The following is a 19,577-nucleotide window of genomic DNA, read 5'->3' as shown; positions in this document are numbered from 1 at the left end:
TAGCTTGTGCATCTGCCTTCTCCTCCTCAAAGAACTGGCTGGTTGCAGTCGGCATAAAATGCCTATCGTTATATTTGATAATATTTGTTATTTGTCAATGTATTAGTTGTTTGTATTAAGTGGGTTGTCATTCTCGAGTAGTTAATGTGTCGGTCAGTTGACGATTGTGTTCCTCTTGGCAACCATCGAGTCCTTTAAATATGTTGTGTACCGCCAAGGAAGGTAGTACTGTATAGTCAGATCTGTTGTAATCCATGGCCGACCATCTTTGGTCTTCTCCTCTGTAATAATTTCATGTGCGAATAAAGATATATTTTACTATTGTGTCTGGTATGCATTGTCATGTATATTATTATTTCTTGTATTTGATTTATCAAAAATAGTAGTAAACATTGGTTAGGAATTTTCTCATGCCACTTGCCATCTCACTAGTCTACATTCCATTGCTCTCCAAGAAAAACCCATTCATAGGCATCAGCATGGAAATATCCACTCTTCCAAGCGGGATGGTCATGGTGACCGTATGTCTCGCTCTCATGGTTTGGTCCCTCAGAATCCTAAGGACTCTATTGCTTGTGGAGGATGGTCTTAGCTAGTGTGTTTGCCTTCTCCTCAAAGCACTGGCTAGTGCAAACACCAATGAATTTCCCCATGTGCCACTTGCCATCTCTCTATTGTACATTCCACCGCCTTCAAATAAAAATGTTGAAGACAATGCAGTTGCTAGTTGGGAGCCCATTGATAATTCCACCCCCAAGATTGTTTGGAAGAAACTAGATGATAATGACCCTCCTCTACCAAGAGTTGCTTTAGCTACTTAGTTTCTTTTGGTCTTAGCTCATGTTTTTTAATATGTTCTCAAGGCTAGGCCCTTATGATGAGACTTGTGGGTGTGCTTTTCTACCACCCTTCCTTTTTTGTGAATATTGTACTATTTTCTTTAAATTAATGTAAAGTTATACACACACACATCAAAATAAGAAAAACTTCAAATTTCTTACATTGTGCACTTATCAAAGCTTTCAATCTATCTTTTTGGGGTTCATTTTCTTTAATTTTATAAAACAAATCCACCCAAATATTCATATATTTCTAAGTAAAAATTTAAGTCTTTCCATTTCTTAATATCTTTATGATAGTATAATTGTAAGTTGAGAATTGTGTTTTTTTCAAACAAAAACGTTGTATGTTCATATTTTTGTTGTGTTTTCTTAATTGTAGGACGCCCTCCTCTGCAACAAGTACTAGAGGAAAGACAACGGAAAAAGGTACCTTTTCTTTTCCATCTAGGAAATATGAAGAGGTATCCCTAATATACCACAACTTGTATAACTTGCAAGTATATCTTTAAACGGGAACAAAACATGAAGAAATGATTTTCATGCAAAATGTGCATGTGTACCTATATATGAAATGTCAAATTAACCAAAGCCTTTCATGCATATCCAGTTATAGTTCTGTTTTTTCGGCATTCTTGTTTTTTAGAAGTAAAATTTGATATTAATTTGCTTCTTTCTTATGATTCACTATGTATCCAAGGGTCCCAAATGTTTGTTGTTTATTTGAAATATGGGCCATTCATTTCTAAAGGAAAACATACAAGTCAGCAACCATCCAAGTGATTCTATTTGTAATGTTCCTTGGTATAATAATTGTGAGTTACATGCTAAATATGGTGGTAAATCAGCAAAGGTGTTGATGACTAGTTAATTATCTCCTTGCAACACACTTTGGTATAATGGGGTTACCTCTGCTATTTCCTTCCCTAAAAATTCTCTTAAAACACTTTTTGTCTTGTATGCGACCTATCCCATTGGTGTTATGATTATTGCCTAGGAAAAAAGTATATGGTCCACTATGTCGAAGTAATTACTTAAATCTACAAATTCTAATTGAGAAGCTTGCTTGACATGTAGTTGTGCATAATTTATTTCCTGTGAAATATCATTTGATTAATTATCTCCTTGCAATACACTTCGGTATAATTGGGAAACCTCAACTATTTTCTTACCTAGAAAGTCGCTTAACACTTTTTTTCCTATATGCTACCTATCCCATCACTGTTATGATTATCAATAGTCCATGATGTGGAAGTAATCACTGACATCTGCAAATTGTAAATGATAGGCTTGCCTAATATGCACGTGTACATAATTTATTTCATGTAAAAAATGGTTTGATTGTAAATTATAATTATCTATAGTAAGGTATAAGGTACCACAATTTGATAGTTTTGATGTAGAAAACAAAGACCATACTAATCAGAAAAAGAATCCTCTAATGTGGTGATAGAAGCTTTTGACTATTTCTATAGTTTGTGCTAAAGGAAAAAGAAAAGAGCCTTGAAAAGAGGGGTTCTAAAACGAGGGCACAAGTGAGTTCATCAGTCCCTCATTGAACTATCCTCTATAATTGATGAAGGGACTGAAGACCCTCTCAAACCACACGTGAAAATCATTATTAATGCATATTTGCAAGTTAATGCATTGCAGGTACATATTGAAGCGATTTAGAGTTTGTATAGTTCCAATTTAAATATTTTCAATTATGTTAAAATTATTTACCCTAAATCTAGCACAAGACATTACATTATTCCCATAAGTTACAATCGATGTCAAATTTCAAGCATAGGGTCAAGAGTATGAATTCAAATTTCAAACACAAGTACGAGCCTATACATAATGCTATCAACGAGTCTCATGCCAACATTATTCACCTTAAACCATGGGAACATAAAAAGTTTACTAAATTGGCAAATCCTCCATATATAGTGTTACAAAAAATTTAATAACATCAACTTATCACTTGATCTCAAACCAATTTAAACATCTAGAAGCATCCTACAATATTTACAAGTCGATTCCTTTTGTGACTATCATTGGGTAGACAAGCATACTATAGGTAGGTATATACTACATAGCACTAAAACACAAGATATAAAATCTTACTAACAATAATGTGATTCAAGTAGAGGATATTTATGACAGCGGAAGCAAATCTACAACACCTCCAAATCAGAATCTGAAAGATCCCTAACCAGTCTGAACTGAATTTTTCTTGTTTCCAAGTTGCTGTAATGATGTTTTATGACTGTTTTGCTGATGGTTTTTGCTTGGGTTTGTTTTCAGTAGTTTGCATAGTGTTTATTCATGATCAAATGCCAATAAACCAACACTGGGAAAGCAAAATGCAAGAATACAATTGACTGATTTTTAATTTCAGAATTCTGATTATAAGAACAACAAAAGAATAATTTTCAGAATTAAGAATTCTAATCCACCAGGACAGTAGGATGGCATACCAGGTGTCCAACACCCAAACTGATGAAAGCTTTATTGAAGAATTTGGTGTAGAATACAATCTAAGAGCACTTAGAAGCTGGAAATGGCTCTAATGATCTTTATTTGCCTCAATGGTAATTACTAAAAACAAATATACTAAAACTGCTAAGAAATGTGTCTGGCCTCCAGGCCAAATTATTGAGTTTCCTAAATTTTCTACAAAGAATCCTTGATCTAGACCCCAATTGACATCTGTAGCTTGTAGAATGCATCAAACCCCTGTAGGAAAGTGTTGACAATGAAGATGACAACAATTTCCAGCCTTCAACTGAATTGTATGGCCCAAATGGAGAAGCCTAAGGGCTGCAAGTGGTACAGCCAGCAAGGGGCAAGTACGGCTGGCACAAGAAATGGTACGGCTGCCTTTGGGGATCTCCAAATCTTCCTAAATCTGCAATACAAAGTCTGAATCTGCTGATAATATTCTGAATATGCTGGTATAACTCTCAATTGAAGCACAAACAGGAATCCTGTATGAATTCCCCACAATTATGAACTGGGTGGTCAACAAATTCATTGATCCCCAAGGAGTTTTCATGCCATGGAGGCTTGTCTATTGCTGAAATCCATTTGCAGAGATCACTTTCCAAATAGCTGATGTAAAAAATGAATAATCCATCCCCAAAGAATGCTCGACAAATCACTTTATTTGACTCCAACCCTAAACGTACCTTTTAGGGTTTACATGCTTGATTTTAAAACACTTTATAATGTTTTATTAAAATACTTTTGAAAATCAATGCCACTTTCTAATTTTCATTAAATTTGCTTCCCCCTCCAAAAGTGGCATCCAAGTCTAGGAATTATTATAATTGCACTTTATTACATATTTCCTTAGTTTATTTTGTGCAATTAACTTTATAATGAAATATCATAAAGTTACATTATATCTCAACTTCATAAAGTCATAACTTGCATTTTATTAATAAATTCTCCTCTATTAGAGAAGTTCGATCCAATAAGGGTCTTATTCATCATTAATAAAGTGACCCCCTTTTAAAACAAACTTATATCTATCTAGGGAGGCGTGCCATGGGGTCTTTTATGACACTTTATTACATTACTATAAAGTGATATTATAATCACTTTACTCCATTTTAATTAAATATTAAAGTCAAAATTTTAATATTTAATTTTATTCAAATTCCAACACTTGGCCTCCTCTAATTTCTATAATAACAAATTTTGAGTGCAAGGGAAATTTGATTACAAATTACCTCAATAGAAACATAATTGTATGCTATTACAATGTTCAAGTATCACATTTATAGTGATTCGATATAAAGCTTACATTCACAAGAATTGAAAGTATCATGCAAATTTGTTGTTGCCATTATTGGCCATCATGAAAGGTCAATGCAGCCTTTGTGTAAGTCCACCCTATCAATCGAAGGGGTTTTGTACTCTGACATGAGATCTATGGGGTTTCATTTGTAGATCTAGATGTTACAACAATAAGTGCTCATGATGATTTCAAATTAGGGTTTGTGTTGGGTTGTTTGAAGATGTCCTCTTCCATTTGTCTATGCAATACTAAGATGCCCAGAGAGAGCATCAAAATTCACATAATGGTCTATGTCCTAGGTTTGGTATGTGGGAATGGCTTTCTATACCCATAGATCATTTTATTCCACATCAAGCCTACCATGGCATCTTGTGGTGTGGAAAAGGGCTTAGAAAGTGTGGATGAGAGTCCCCTACAACTTGCAATTGTCTTTAGCAAGTATGGCAAGGACCCCTTTTGCGTTTGAAACCCTATTCACCACATTAATCACGGTTGTTGAATCCCTTGTAGTGTGCCCTGTTGGAAGTTTGTGTGTTTAAGTTTCAATTGTTCTAGGATGAGTGTTAGTACCAAGCCCAAGGGGAGCCACATTAGCCTTCTATACATTAATAGTATTCCTCTTGTGTAGGGTGGTAGGTGGAGAGGGATAATGAAAATAGGCAAGAACGTTGAAGTTTGAAGATCATGTTTGAAGATTGGGGATGGTTGCATGTAAAATTCTGAAGTTTTAATAAGGAGAGGATTGAAAGAGAGGGATGGTTAAAAGGCATAGAAGTAGAAGAAGTATGGGAGCTCAACTAGGATAGAGAGAAGTGGACTTGAGAAGGGAGGAACGCTAGGAAGGATAACCCTACGACTTTGTCCAGTTACACAGGCTCATGAGCATTCTTGTGATTCACACTTAGGACCCATGGGGAAGGTCAACTCTTGGGAAATCAATGGGAATGATTTACATGCAAAATGGGATCATAGAAAGCACAAGAGTCAAGAATTGAGATTTTAAGCCCATTTAATGAGTTACGTGGAAAGGGGGTTTGACAAATAAGAAGTGTGAACGATGTCATATTGCTAGAGATTGTTATCTAACTATTTAAATTCATAATTGAATACACTAGCACATAATTTAATAATAGGTTTTGAAAAGTAGAATCACTTTTTCTTTGATGATTGGAAGGAGACAATCAATAAATAAACTTTGAAACTTAATTTTTGATGGTTGAAAATTCATATAAGCTAGCATACTTTAAATTCTAAGCAAATAATCATTTATTGTCTTATTCGATCCTTGTTTTAGCAAATGTAAATTCATACACATTTTTGTGTTAGAAATTATCAAAATCAGCATTGGCTAAGTCTCTAAAGGAAAGAATATGTAATGCCCCCTTCTTTAGAGTGAGTGTTCGATGAAGACTCGGCCTATTTAATTTCTATAGGCTCAGTGGTATGTGGGTAAGGGGATATTTTTAATCAACTAAATTAAGTTGACTTAAATTATTGTTTTATTAGCAACTTATGTTTAATCAAGCCGTGTAAGGGTATTTCCAGTGGAGGTGTGAGCTCAAGAAGCAGTGATATAGTCTATTTGCAATTGCAAGGATGTGGAAGCTTATAAACTCAATATTGATCCTTCAAATTCCATGCTTAGTGAATCTGTAATGTCCCTCTTTGAGATTTTCCCTAATTCAGTCCTAAGACAACAATTTCAACTTACAGTGAGAATTATAATATATTTATAAATTAAATATTATCAAATCTAAGGACATTTCACTATAATATTTAACTTAATTTCTATAAGTAATTCAGAAGGTAGAACTTAAAAGAGGGTAGAACTTATTTTGATAGCTTTTTCTGATTTATATACTTGAGATATGTGCTTCTATATTGTAAACTTCTGCTCTATTAGAGAGATCTAATTCTGAAAATAAATAACTAATAGAAATCTTCTGTTATATTTTTTTTATTACTCTCCACACAATTCCTACTCTCTTTAAAAATATTCTTTTTTTTCCCATACTCCACACACATATCCTTAATGTACATTTACTTATGAATGAGACATTTCTCCTCATGAGAAGTGGTGTCTCTCTTCCTTGCTAAATCGCCCCTTTTGACAATCGAATATTTGACTCTTGGTAATTGCGCCTTATGTGGATAATTAATCGCTGTTTTGATAATTCTTTCCTTTAATTTCATGGTTCACGATGAGTTAGACTTTATCACTGTGCCATTTGATTTGTCCTCTATCATATTAGTTACTGTTTCCTATGAGGTCGCCTTTCAGGAAGTCGGCTTCCAATTCCTTAATCATACCCTTTCCCCAAGTAATCACCGCTTATGCCAAGTATCTTGTGTTAGACCATCTGATCGTATTCTTCATAAGTCATTGCCAACTTTATAGAGTATTGCTGTGTCTAATATTGCTTTATAAATACGCAAAGTGTTGCTGTGATCAGTCCAATAAGACCTCACAATTGATACGATTGCTTGTCTAATGTAAATGCTTATAATGGCGATTCTCTAATGAATGTTATTTCTGATTTAAGTCTTAAGAATTATGTGATATTGGATCACTACTCATGATGGCTTCCTTATGAATATGCAATCTTTGTTTTCTATCTGCTAGTGAATAACTTTCACTTGAATCTGCAAGACCGATTGGATTAAGATTAAATACTAAACTGAATTCCTGTTATATTTTCCCCCCCCCCTGTTTTTTGAGGGATTGTGAATGCCTTTCATATCTTATTTGAGGAATGACCAGACACTTCGTGAAAGACACTTCATATGTCCCTTTATACTTGTATCATTCCATAATTCTCTTAATTGCTGCCTTAATCCTAATTGGGTTCGTAAATGCACCCATTCATTATTAATGATCGTTATTGTCTTAGATGATATCTTACTTCTCCAAATATAGATATTAATTGTCATCCGTTTACTAGCCGGGATTGTATTAGTTCGGACATCGATCTATGCAAATTGTCGATACAATGCCTTAGCCGATATCCGTTCCCTTCTTCATTGATGTTGCCATCGAACTATGATGTTTGGCAACCATTCTATCTTCATTTAGGCTTCTTCTAACTTGTCTATCAATAAGTCAATAATATTCCAATTGAATGTCTTCATATTTAATTAGCTAGTGTCAAACGTTTCCAATAATTATATGTATAGTATCGCACCATTCCATTCATTATTCTTCTTTGTTGATATCAATTTGGCATTATCTTTACTCGTATGCACTCACTGGGTATTTATTTTATTATTATTATTTATTTATATTACTTATATTATTATTATTTAAGCAATATAAATTTTATATTAAATTTTATTTGTTATTAATAAATAATGATCATATATAACATAAATAATAATCATAACAAATAATAAAAATTAATAATTATATATTAGAGGAAAATCCTGAAGTCTCATAAATGAGACGATTTCCCAATATTATTAAATGTTAATTAATAGATGTTTTAATTATCGTATTTATTTAATCACAATAATCCAATGTCCAAAAGGGGTTATGACAGAATCTCACGGGTAGTTGTAACAATTACAATTTGTGGAATAATAACATTCAATTTTGATTTTCAATGCATTTAGAAAAGGTCATAATATGCCTAGTCAGCCACTAAAACCAAGTTAGAAACGTCTTCATTCTCTGTTTTGTGTATTTTAGTTGCTGAAATATGGTTAGAATGTGGTTCATTTCTAATTTTTGAATGATCCATTTCAAAGAAATCTCTACCAGCTATTAATAACATATAGAATTTGAAGAGTAGAATGCATTTGAAAACTAATAATTACCCCTTATCATGCATTTGAAGTAATGCATGTGATGAATAAGTTATTTGTATCATTATTCTATTAAACCTGCACCATTTATATAGCAAACATCATTTTAAAAGGGTATTTTATTGAACATTTGAAGTAATCAAGGAAAAAATTAATGGGAAATTTTGTAGTTATATAAGAGCGACAAGTCTTGTCAGTCTATGGGGAGTTGATTAACTTAATGCAAATAGATAATTTCGCATGCAACTACATGAAGGGACTGTTGTAACCCCAAAATTTCATAATAATACTTAGTACCCCTGGCATGTCAGTCATCATCAAGCCTTTGTGTTTAAAGTGGTGAAATGTTGAAGCTACAGAAGTTTTCTTTTACCTAACATAGAATCCCACATATTGTCTCCATTATGCCCTAATGATATGTGAAAAATTCCTAATAAACCCAAGAAAGATCAGTAAAATAACCTTCACCAATCAACATTTCATGTATATATCGGAATAGCTATTCCGATCTGATAAATCAATGTTAGATATCGATATCGGGATAGCTAACCTGATTTAAAAAATCGGTGTTGAACATGGACATCGAGATAGCAATGCCGAACATGAAGTCTTGATTGCCTATCGGAATAACCACCAAAGGGGGAGAAGCAATATTATGTAATGTCGATAGAGTAAACTATCCCAACACACATATTTCGGGATACATCATGCCGATACAAGTCTTGTTGGAATAGTATATGACATCGGGGTAAGTTCAAAAGCCTATCCAGATGGTGTAAGTTATCCCGACGAAAGAAAATACAAAAGAGAAATGAATATGATATGTCTATTGGAATAACTTATGAAGTTGGAATAGCACATCAATAAGGTTTCGATTACCAAAGCTATCCCGACGGTGAATAAATAGAATGGCATCGGGGGAACTATCTCGATTATGCACTTATGACCGAGGAACTGATATCGGTAAAACTTATGGCGATAGAAGAAAATGAAGATGATACCCCTATCGGTATAACTAATGAGATTGGGATAATGGATTATCTGTAATCCAACAGTCCAACCTATTCCAAAAACGAGTACATGAAGTGACATCGGAACAGCTACTCCGATAAGTGCACTCTCGACCAAATACCTGTATTGGAATAACTTATAGTGAAAGGAGTAGACGGCGAAAACTTCCATCGGGATAACTTGTGAAATTGGGCATATAGTTTTTTGGTATGCCGATAGTTAAAAAAATCCCGATGAGCACCACCCAAGGGTCATTCGGCATAGGAAACCCGAAGACCAAAATCACACTAGTAACAACTCATCGATATAACCTATGCCGAAATGACGAAAAAGAAAGAGAGTTTCCAGCAGCGACAAAGCAGAAAGGTGCCAAGCTAGAAGACATGACGGATGAATCGAAGGGATGCAACCCTAATATAAAATATTTATATGTAAACATTTAATAAGAATAGGGGAAAAAAAAACAGATTTGTAAAATATCATCAGATAGAAATAAATAAAATATAGTCAGTGTTCCTTCTTCTCTATTGTGTTGTAGTAAATTTCTCTTTAGATCAGTTCTCTGTTATAACCAGTTGAAGCAAGTGGTTGTTAACTTAAATCCTTGTGTGAGGATTTTATGTTATAATTGCAAGTTAGAAAAATATAGAGTGCATTTGAGACAAAAGGCGGCTATTCCCATTTTATTCTAATTGGTCTTTTTGTGGGAGTTAAATTCAATCAAACTAATTGTAATTGAAGATATCTAATTGTAACATTGAGGGTTAGGTAATTGACAAATTCATCCAAGGGAGGATTTAAAAATTGTCTTTTAGAGGTATACATAGGGTTTGCAAGTGAATGACTCTATTGCCCAAAAGAAATAAGGCACTGGTCTAATTACATAGAAATTTCAATTCAAATCACTTATCCACATTTTTCAGTTTTGTTTTTATGTTATTAGAAAGCAAAAGTAGAGAATAGGAGTAAGAAGTAAAGATAACAGAATTAGATTGAAGCAAGAGTTAATCAGAACAGTAAGATAATTTATCCCAAAGATACATGCCACTTTGAGATAAAACTAGAAGTAGAAGATACAATGTGAAATCTGCTATAAAAAACACAAAGGAAGAAGATCAGTTGGTGAGTATGTACACCCGACTAGGTTATGCAAAGCCTGAAGTGAGGGAGTTAGCAACCTTGAAAGGTTCACTCTATTAGTTGGCCAAACCAATTGGAAGATTTGATCTTTGAGCAAGGCATACTCATAGAATTTTTCAATCTATTGATTTGAGGACCAATAGATTGGCGACTCTGTTGGGGATACAAAGAAAGAAAGAACTCTACTGTGGGAAAGAACTCAGGAGAAAATAATAACAAAATATTCCTCTTGAAGGGAGGTGGCGACTCTGATATAAGAAAACACGTTTGCATGTATGGTAGGAGGTCTCTGAGACAAGGACATCCCCTCATATAATTGGAGTTCAATCAAAAAAGAAATACAACTAACCAAAAGAAAAACAACCCACCAGACAATCCAATGGGGCCTAGAAATCTATTCCTCGATGAACGATACAATCAATATAATACTGAAAAAGAAAGTATTCAAAATCCATCTTTCAATGCACAAAAAGATCTGTTTTCAACTAGCAGAGGTGGTGAAGACATGCATTTGACCGTTGTAGATAAAGCACGAAAATAGAAGGATAAGGTTAATCCAAAAGGAAGATTTAATACTCTTGGTTTCTCTTCTAGAGCCTCTAGCTCATGTTCAAGAAATTCTAGAACAAATTCTACAAGTTCAGGAAACCCGAATGGATTACCGGGGTGGTTTGAAGGACTAGTAAAACAAGTTATGGACACAGCTATGGAAATGAAAAGTCAGGGAATAACACAGGAAGCCTTGGACGCTTGTGCCCGGTTAGGCATAAAACTTGATGAAGACGATTTGATCCATGATTTACAAAGACATAATAGAGAGGGTGTAAGAGCTAGTCAATCCCAAACGCTGTAATATTCCCACTAATTTTTTTGTTTTTTCAAAGCAATATCACAATCACACCAATCACCCGTTAGGGTTAGAATAATGAAATCTAAACAACTGGAACGAACCCTACACTTTCTGATCACCGAGAGCCCAGACTGGGAGGGTGAGAGCATACGGTAGTAGGAGATCGTTAGAGATAAACTGCTGAACTGTTGAAATACAATAACGGGCGGCAAGTCAGCCCCTTCCGCTTATCCAGCGGGAAAGCAAGGAACTTGGCAGTAAACCAGCCAAGAGAACAACACTTCAAACACAAATCACTCTACCGCAATATTTCAGCAGGAGCACTGAATTACAAAACTACTCAACTCGACCACATATGCAGCAGGAGGATCATTACAACCAATATCACTCAACCACTTATGTAGTGGGAGGACTTAATTACAAAATATCAGATATAGACGGCAAGCCAGCCTCTTCCACTTTACAGCGGGATATGAAAATTACAATCCAAAACGATTAGTAGCACTACTACTTAACCTTACAATAGAGGAAAGAGAGTGGAAGTATATTGCTGAACACAAGAGATAATGATCATCAAACTAATTCAACACCAAAACAGCAGGCTGGAAATGCATAACCAGCAACCCATAAACTCACTAAATTGCTCATATCTCACTCAAATCTCTTTCAATTCACTCCAAATCACTCCCAAACCAACACTAGACAAGCAGCAACTAAGAACAAACCAAAGAAGAGCTACCAAACACTCCAAAACACCCTGCACGCATCCCAATGCACTCACCAAATCCCACGCCTAGCTAGGATATTTCAATTTGCAATATAAAATCTAAAACTCAGAATATGGTGTTGTAAACTTACAAGATATATCGCAAATAGCAAAAAGAAGGTTTGAGCCAGTACTCAGAATGATCAGTCGCTCGGGTAGGGAGATAGGATCGAAAACTTGCTTCAGCCACAAAGAAACCAGCAACTCCAGAAAACAGACCACACTTCGAAAATACTGAAATATACATTGAAAATGTCACATAATACACCACACAGCTAGGTACTATATCTTAAGTACGAAACTGGTAACACTAGGGAGCCGCACTCCAAAGCTTCAAAGTTCATACGCCAATCCAGCAGCATAACGATGCAATTTTTTCAGGTCCCAAAATGAGAGCCCAAGGCTCATATTTATAACTTCATGCTCCCCAAATTCAAATGCAAATGGCGCTCAAACTCAACTCAAACTCCTTTCATTTCATTTCAAGTCTCCACCCAACATGGCGCCCACTTCCCTTCTTCCTAGGCAAAGTTCAAACTTTACCTTTAGTGACATTTTTTGCAACATAAAAAATATAAAACATGAGATGTTTTATCCTTCCAAATTGCCACCACATATTACGCCATTGACTTAGGAAAATAACACATTGATATCAGATAATTATTATCAGATAATTATTTTCCCCTAAGTCATCCTCAAAACATTTAATCAGTAAATACAAATATTTAAATATTAACCTTAGAACAAGGAAATAATATTTAATAAAATCACTTAGGACTCTGTTGACGTGTATTTTGTACACAATCATACACAGAATAAAATACCGATAGGCATCTTATCCTCTCTTGAGAAAATAGTCTCTAACTGCTGAAGATCTGCGAAAAGGATCAGTTAGATGGACTCCAAGGTTCTTTTAGTGGGGTCTCCACGTGTGGACAAGCTTTTTAATGGTATGATGTGATTTGCTGTTTCCTCTAAGGCGTCTTACGGATTCAAAGGCTCGAAGATTTTACTAATCTAAAAGGAACTTTCAAAAAATAGCAAAAGGATAGGGTTTAAGGAAGTCTAATCTAGCCTAACCCTATGAACGACTTAGCATGAATGAGATTTGGCAAGACTCAACCAACTTCAATTTTGCCATAAGATAACAACTCAATTGAAATTAGTGCGATCTTCTAAGGTAATAATGGTGTTCAATGCATCAAAGACCAAGGACACTACTATGAAGGTACATATCCTAGATACGAAAATGCTTGAAGGTTAAGGACTCAAAATGTTTTCCAGTCGACCACGCAAGGCGTTCTTACAATCAGCAAGAAGCTAGTGGTTTGGATTGCGAATCCCACCAAATATCAAATCTCACACTTAGCCTTTCAAATGAACAAACTACTTTGATTGAGCGTGATTCAAGTACATCCAACAACCATGAAGATAACTCAAGAAACTTGCAACAAAACACCATAACTTCAATATTTTATTGATTTCCAAGTCATCATATACAACAATTGCTTGAATTTCTCTCTTCAAGACTCAATCTTGCTACAAAATAAAATTGCTTACAACTCTAATCTCTCTATTTCACTCTTATCTGACTATTCGACTATTAACTATTACTAAATGAAATGAAAAATGGGGGTATAAATAGCATCCCCAGTTACAATGAAAGGTCCAGATTGAAAGTAAATCAACGGACAAGATCATGACACCTAAACCCTAATTAGGGTTTGTTACAAATGACCTCCTTTTTACTGAACAATATTAAATACATAGCCAAATATTAAATTTGGCACAAAAATCTAGGAGGTATCAACCAATGAGAAATAAGATGTCATGTCATCTGTAACAACCTTTCATCTAGAATCTTATTCCCTTTCCAATTCTCTTTCTTAGCATATGCAATGAATTTTGTCACGATTCCTTCGATTTCTGTGCTTGGAATCTCGGGAAGATTCTTGATACTCTCTTCTAAGTGGATGACCTGATCAAATGCATCTAGAAGAGCTGTGTCCCAAGTAGGTTCAAGTTCCTTTGTTCTATCAATCAGGAGCATGGTGGCATACATCTGATCATACTGCTCATCTGTAACATCTGCGTCCTTGCGAAAGATGATCTTGATTCTATCCTCAAATTCTTGTAAATCCACATCTGTCTCGACCTCGATCCTTCTGCCAAGAATGGTACGAAGTACCTCAAATACTCTGTCCTGGATCGGATTGATCACCTCCTCAACTTGACTACATCTAACACTGATGTCCTCAAAGAGAACACTCTTTATATGGAGTAAGGTTGACCACTGAAACAAACTGTGAGAATCACCTTCTAAGATCCTCTCTTGTGCTAAAATTCTTCTGGATGTGTGTCTTATAACTTTCAAGACAGGGATGACAACGTCCTTGGTATGGGCAAACGCAGCTACTGTTGCCATCAATCTGTGAATAATCTCAAGAACTTGGATAGCCTGGTGGGTGATCTTCGACATCCTTGTAACAAACTCTATGGCCACCGTGTGAGATCTATCCATCCAACCACATGTACGCTGGACCAGGTTCCTGAATCTTTCTGCTTCATTGATTGATTGAAGGGGCAATGCCTGCAATGGTGATCTAACTGGATCCTGACGTCCCAAAGGTTCATTAATGTGACTGAAATACGTCCTCCATGCACCGACCTCTCTCTCAAGCTTTCTATTCTTTTCTACTTCTTCTCTAAGCTTGTCCTTCAATGCCTCAAATGTGTCGGTGGCATCATCTAAAGTCTGCTCTGCTGTGGATGGTCCTAACTCAATAGTCTGTATATGATAGTCTTCTGCTAGGATCTCACCCTCATATTTGTCTGCTGTCGGCGTAGCTATCTGCAGTTTTCTAAATCCAGTCTCATCTCGAATCATCTTGGACATCTTCGTAGCCTTCTTCTTTTCTGTTGTCATATGTGAACGTCCCACGAGGCTCTCTAAATCAATTGCACTGTCCTCGTCCTCAATTACGATCACCTTAGTCAATCTTTCCTTCAACCAATCTGGGATATTTGATCTTGTCTCTTGAACTTGAATTTCTTTGTGTACTATTTCTTCTTGTCTGGGAGGAGATGTTACTTCATTATCATTATCTAAATCATAGTCTTGGAGAGATCCATCGGACGAAACATGCTGTGCCTGTCCTTCCTCCTGTCTGTCATTCTGTACCATCGATTCCATGGACTCTTCCACTCGAACTGTTCTATCCTCTGGTCTGGAAGAAGTACCTGGTGTTTGATCTTTGTTAGCACCTTGCTTTTTCTTGGAAGACTCTTTCTTTTCTGATCTTTCTTTTCTCTTCGAACCTCTCGAATGGAGATTGCCCTCACTGGCACATCGAAGGTTACCTTCACCTGAATTCCTAGGATTAGGATTGCCTTCACTAACACTGGCTCCACCTTCAACTGGTTTTTCTTCCAAAGTAAAAGACATAGCTATGCCTTGTTCTCTCAACTTCTGATGCTGAACATCTACCCATCTGCAAGTACAAGACAAGACTGGTGCCATCAAATCATCTAAATCCACGGCCTCGGGCTCATTCCAATTCAAACTAATTGTTTTACTTTCTCTATCATATGAAGATTGGATGTGCCTGCCGTTGTCCTGAGCTTGGTCGGCTACTCTGTAAATCTTACATTTCCTGATGAAATCCAAAGGCAATCTAGAATGTATCTTTCGTTTCACTTCGAGATCATCTAGGAGATTCATCATAAAATCTTCAATTTGGTACTCATGTCTAAATCTTCTACCGACTGTCTCCTCTAAATGTCCATGGGGATCAAAACTATTCCTCCAAGCAAAAGATGAAAAAGGATACAAGGCTAACTCCTTCTCTGCGTCATCCATGGCTAAGACATTAGGACATACCTCAACTGAATTACCCAAAATAATAGGTACCTGAACTCCATTCTGATGTCTGTGTCTGAATGCCTTCACATATGCTGCCAACTGCCTTGTTACTTCAAGTAACACAATTTTGTCTGTCGGGTACCTCGGCAACATGTATGGAGGTAAAGGACATCCATGCACTCTAATGTAAGTGAACTTGGGAAACTGAATGAACCAAGCACCGTACCTCTTGATGAACTCCTGGGCATCCTGAGATAATCTGTTGTGAATCCCCCCTTGCAACGTCCTTGTGATGTTCATCGTGAAAGTATCATTGACTAACTTGTAGTTCTTCCCTGGTGGATGATGCAAGTAGGTATAGGATTCACAAGCTCTGACCTCGCCGGGTCCTCTTCCAATCACTCCTCTGTGAGGTAGTCCTGCGTACTCAACGCTCCTGATTAAGGCATAGATGACGTATGAACTCATGTGGAAGGACTTAGTAGCCCTGAGTCTTCTCAACTGTACGTCTAAGCAATGGCTAATTATCCTAGCCCAATGTATCGTACCCTTTCCTTGAACAATCACCTGGATGAAGTAAAACATCCATTTCTCAAAATAGAAGGCATGAGGTGCTCCTGTAACTCTGTTGAGCATGGTAATCAAATCTCTGTACTCCTCTTGGAAATCAATCCTGTGTGGTGTGTTCGGTACTTTGCTCAGACGGGGATGACTCTTAAGTAGCCAGTTCTTGTTGATTATGCTTAGGCAAGCATCTGGATCATCATCGTACACTGATCTGGCTCCTTCAATGCTCTTGTATATCATGTCCCTGTGCTCTGGAAGATGGAAGGCTTCACTTATGGCTTCCTCTGAAAGGTACGCCAAAGTGTTTCCTTCGTTGGACACAATTGTCCTGGACTGTGGATTGTAATGACGGGCACACTCGATCATCAACTCGTGGCACTGAATGGCTGGAGGAAAACCGGCCGCCTTAATGATGCCACTCTCTATTATTCTCCGGGCGACAGGTGATGGCTTGCCGATGTAAGGGACCTCCCGGAACTTCTTCGTGCTAAAGTTCCCCAAGTTTGTATCTCCAATGTTGCTCCACTTGGACACGATCTTGGTCTCCACTTCTTCGGTCTTCTGATCCTCTTTCATGAGAGCCGAGCGGCTGGTTGATGCTCCCGCCTTCAGGGTCGCCATACCTACATAACATTCATTATAAGAAATAGATTTTGCAATAAATAGCGTAAATAAGAGAGATAAATTTTAGGAAACCTCATGATAAGTCTCTAGAGTTATCATTTCCTAAAATACAACGATTGAGCCAAGAGATTCAAAAATTCAAAATTCAAAATTTGAAATATGACGATGAATGAATAAAGCAATAACAATTAAATCGCCATACCTCGAAAGAGAGCTAACTCTAGAATGCAAAAACAAAATTTGCCTAGGCAAAATTGAGGTATACAGTAATCTTCAATATGGTCTCCTCAAAATTGACTTCGCCACCCTTGGAGAGAACGTGATCTTCAATTATCGCTTTTGACGTGGTCTCAAATGGATCTTCAAGTTCGCACAAATAAATCTCCAAGTCTTTAGCAAATTCTCCTTTGGCGTGGTCTTCAAATTCGCACCACCTTTGGTCTTCAACGCAATTCGCACTCCACACAAGATGATATTAGCGCCACCTTTGGTTTGGATTCGCACCACCCTTTGATAACTAAGCGCGCCACCCTTGGATGAATGAAACTCGCACTATATTCGCCTCTTCTCAATTCGCATGAAGGAAGGTAAAATAATGATGTAGAAAATGATAATTCCACTCCCCTTATATAGCGCTTGCAATCGATTTATCCCTTAGGCCGACTTGGAGATAAAAACACTTTTAAAAATAATTTTAAATGATTTGCAATAAAATAAGAAGGCCGACCTCCTTAAATGAGCGCTTGAAATCGATTTTATATTAATTAATTAATTAATTATTAATGCCTTGCGTTTTTTATTTGCAAATTTCGATTTTAATAAAGGCAAAAATAATTAATAAAGATCAACGCCATATTAAATGCCAATTTAAATAGGATTTTCAATTTTTTACCGATTTAGCATTTAAGGAAATTTGAATTGTTTAATTTGGCGCCAAAAATATGAAAATAAAGGGACGTACCTCATCGCTCTGGTCCCTTGGAGAGGGATAGGAGCGATTCATGATTTTGGTCTTGATTCTTGCGTTTTCAACGTTCAACTCCTTCATTTCCACGTTCCAAATCGATCATCTGGTGGTCCTTCGAATTTGATTGCCTTGCATATGCGCATGAGTGTCTTTTAGATGTATCATCGCCCTTGTCCCTTGGCGAGGGACAGGAGCGATCCTAAGGTTTTTGCTTGAAATTCTCCATTTTGGTACGATCCTTTCCTTGTATCATCTTCCAAATGCCATTTAAAACCTTGTGCGCCCTTGTCTTAACGTGATTTTCAAAGAATATCATGTGTTTTGCCTAACATCGCCCTTGTCCCTTGGAGAGGGACAGGAGCGATCTCCATGTCTTCACGTTCATCTTGTATCTTTGACCTTCGAACTTCCATTGTAAGGCGAATAACATCTATGCTCATTCCTTTCGCGCTTATTCCATTTGTCTTCCATGAGGTGTTTGGACGCATTAAAGGGACCATCGCCCTTGTCCCTTGGAGAGGGACAGGAGCGATCCACGTTTTTTCTCCTTGACCTTGGCGACTTTTAAACTTCGATCTCCTTTGCAACGTCTTCCCAACGATGTCCCTTACCTTGCTTATCCTCGCTTGGCTTTGATCTATGCGTGCTTTTGATGATATCGCCTTGGTCCTTGTCCAAAGGACAGGAGCGATGTGAGGCCTTTACATTATTTGGCGATGTTTGGACGTTCAAAAACCCTTGCGAATTATCTTCAAACGATGCCTTGGACCATATGCAATCTTAGGACGTCTTGACTTAGCTTGAACTTGAAACAAACAAGGAATCCAAAGCAAATCGCCCTGGTCCCTTGGAGAGGGACAGGAGCGAACTTGCTCTTGTGGCCTTCATTTCACTTTGTCACCTTCCAAATTTATATTCAATGGATTTGTCATGCTCTACTCCAATCATCCATGCCCTGACATCATCTGCAACCTTGCAAGAAAAGCAATTATATCAAAAATCGCTCTGGTCCCTTCCTGAGGGACAGGAGCGAACTAGGCATTTAACACTGTTATGGACGTCCCAAAAATCTTCAATTTATATTCAATGCGTTCATCTCATGTTCTCCCTCGTTTTTGAACGTAAACTTGCCTTGACCCTTGTCTGGATTTTGCAAAATGAAGGAAATCGCTCTGGTCCCTGGGAGAGGGACGAGAGCTACAAGGTACCTCGCCCTGGTCCCTTGGAGAGGGACAGGAGCGATTTGGTCAATATAGGTCATTCTCCTTCGTTTTTGCATCTCAAATTATATTCATTTGGCAAAGCATCCTCCCTTGGACGTCCTCAAATCATTAAGCTTTCGAAATCTTGCAAGGACAAGGCG

The 19,577-nt window shown here is 36.8% G+C and overlaps 1 protein-coding gene across 2 annotated transcripts in view; it reads left to right on the top strand.

The window, feature by feature from the left end:
• The window catches only part of LOC131034293 (uncharacterized protein At5g50100, chloroplastic), a 300,132-nt gene that overhangs the window by 229,101 nt on the left and 51,454 nt on the right, over nucleotides 1-19,577 (top strand). For both annotated transcript variants that reach the window (XM_057965759.2, XM_057965758.2), the window contains one exon: nucleotides 1,222-1,268. In XM_057965759.2, coding sequence (XP_057821742.2) covers nucleotides 1,222-1,268 — 47 coding nt within the window. The remainder of the gene's footprint in view (nucleotides 1-1,221; nucleotides 1,269-19,577) is intronic.

This window comes from Cryptomeria japonica, chromosome 10 (assembly GCF_030272615.1).
Source record: "Cryptomeria japonica chromosome 10, Sugi_1.0, whole genome shotgun sequence".
In the NCBI taxonomy this organism is placed as follows: Eukaryota; Viridiplantae; Streptophyta; class Pinopsida; order Cupressales; family Cupressaceae; genus Cryptomeria; species Cryptomeria japonica.
This window is presented reverse-complemented; position numbering and strand designations above follow the sequence as displayed.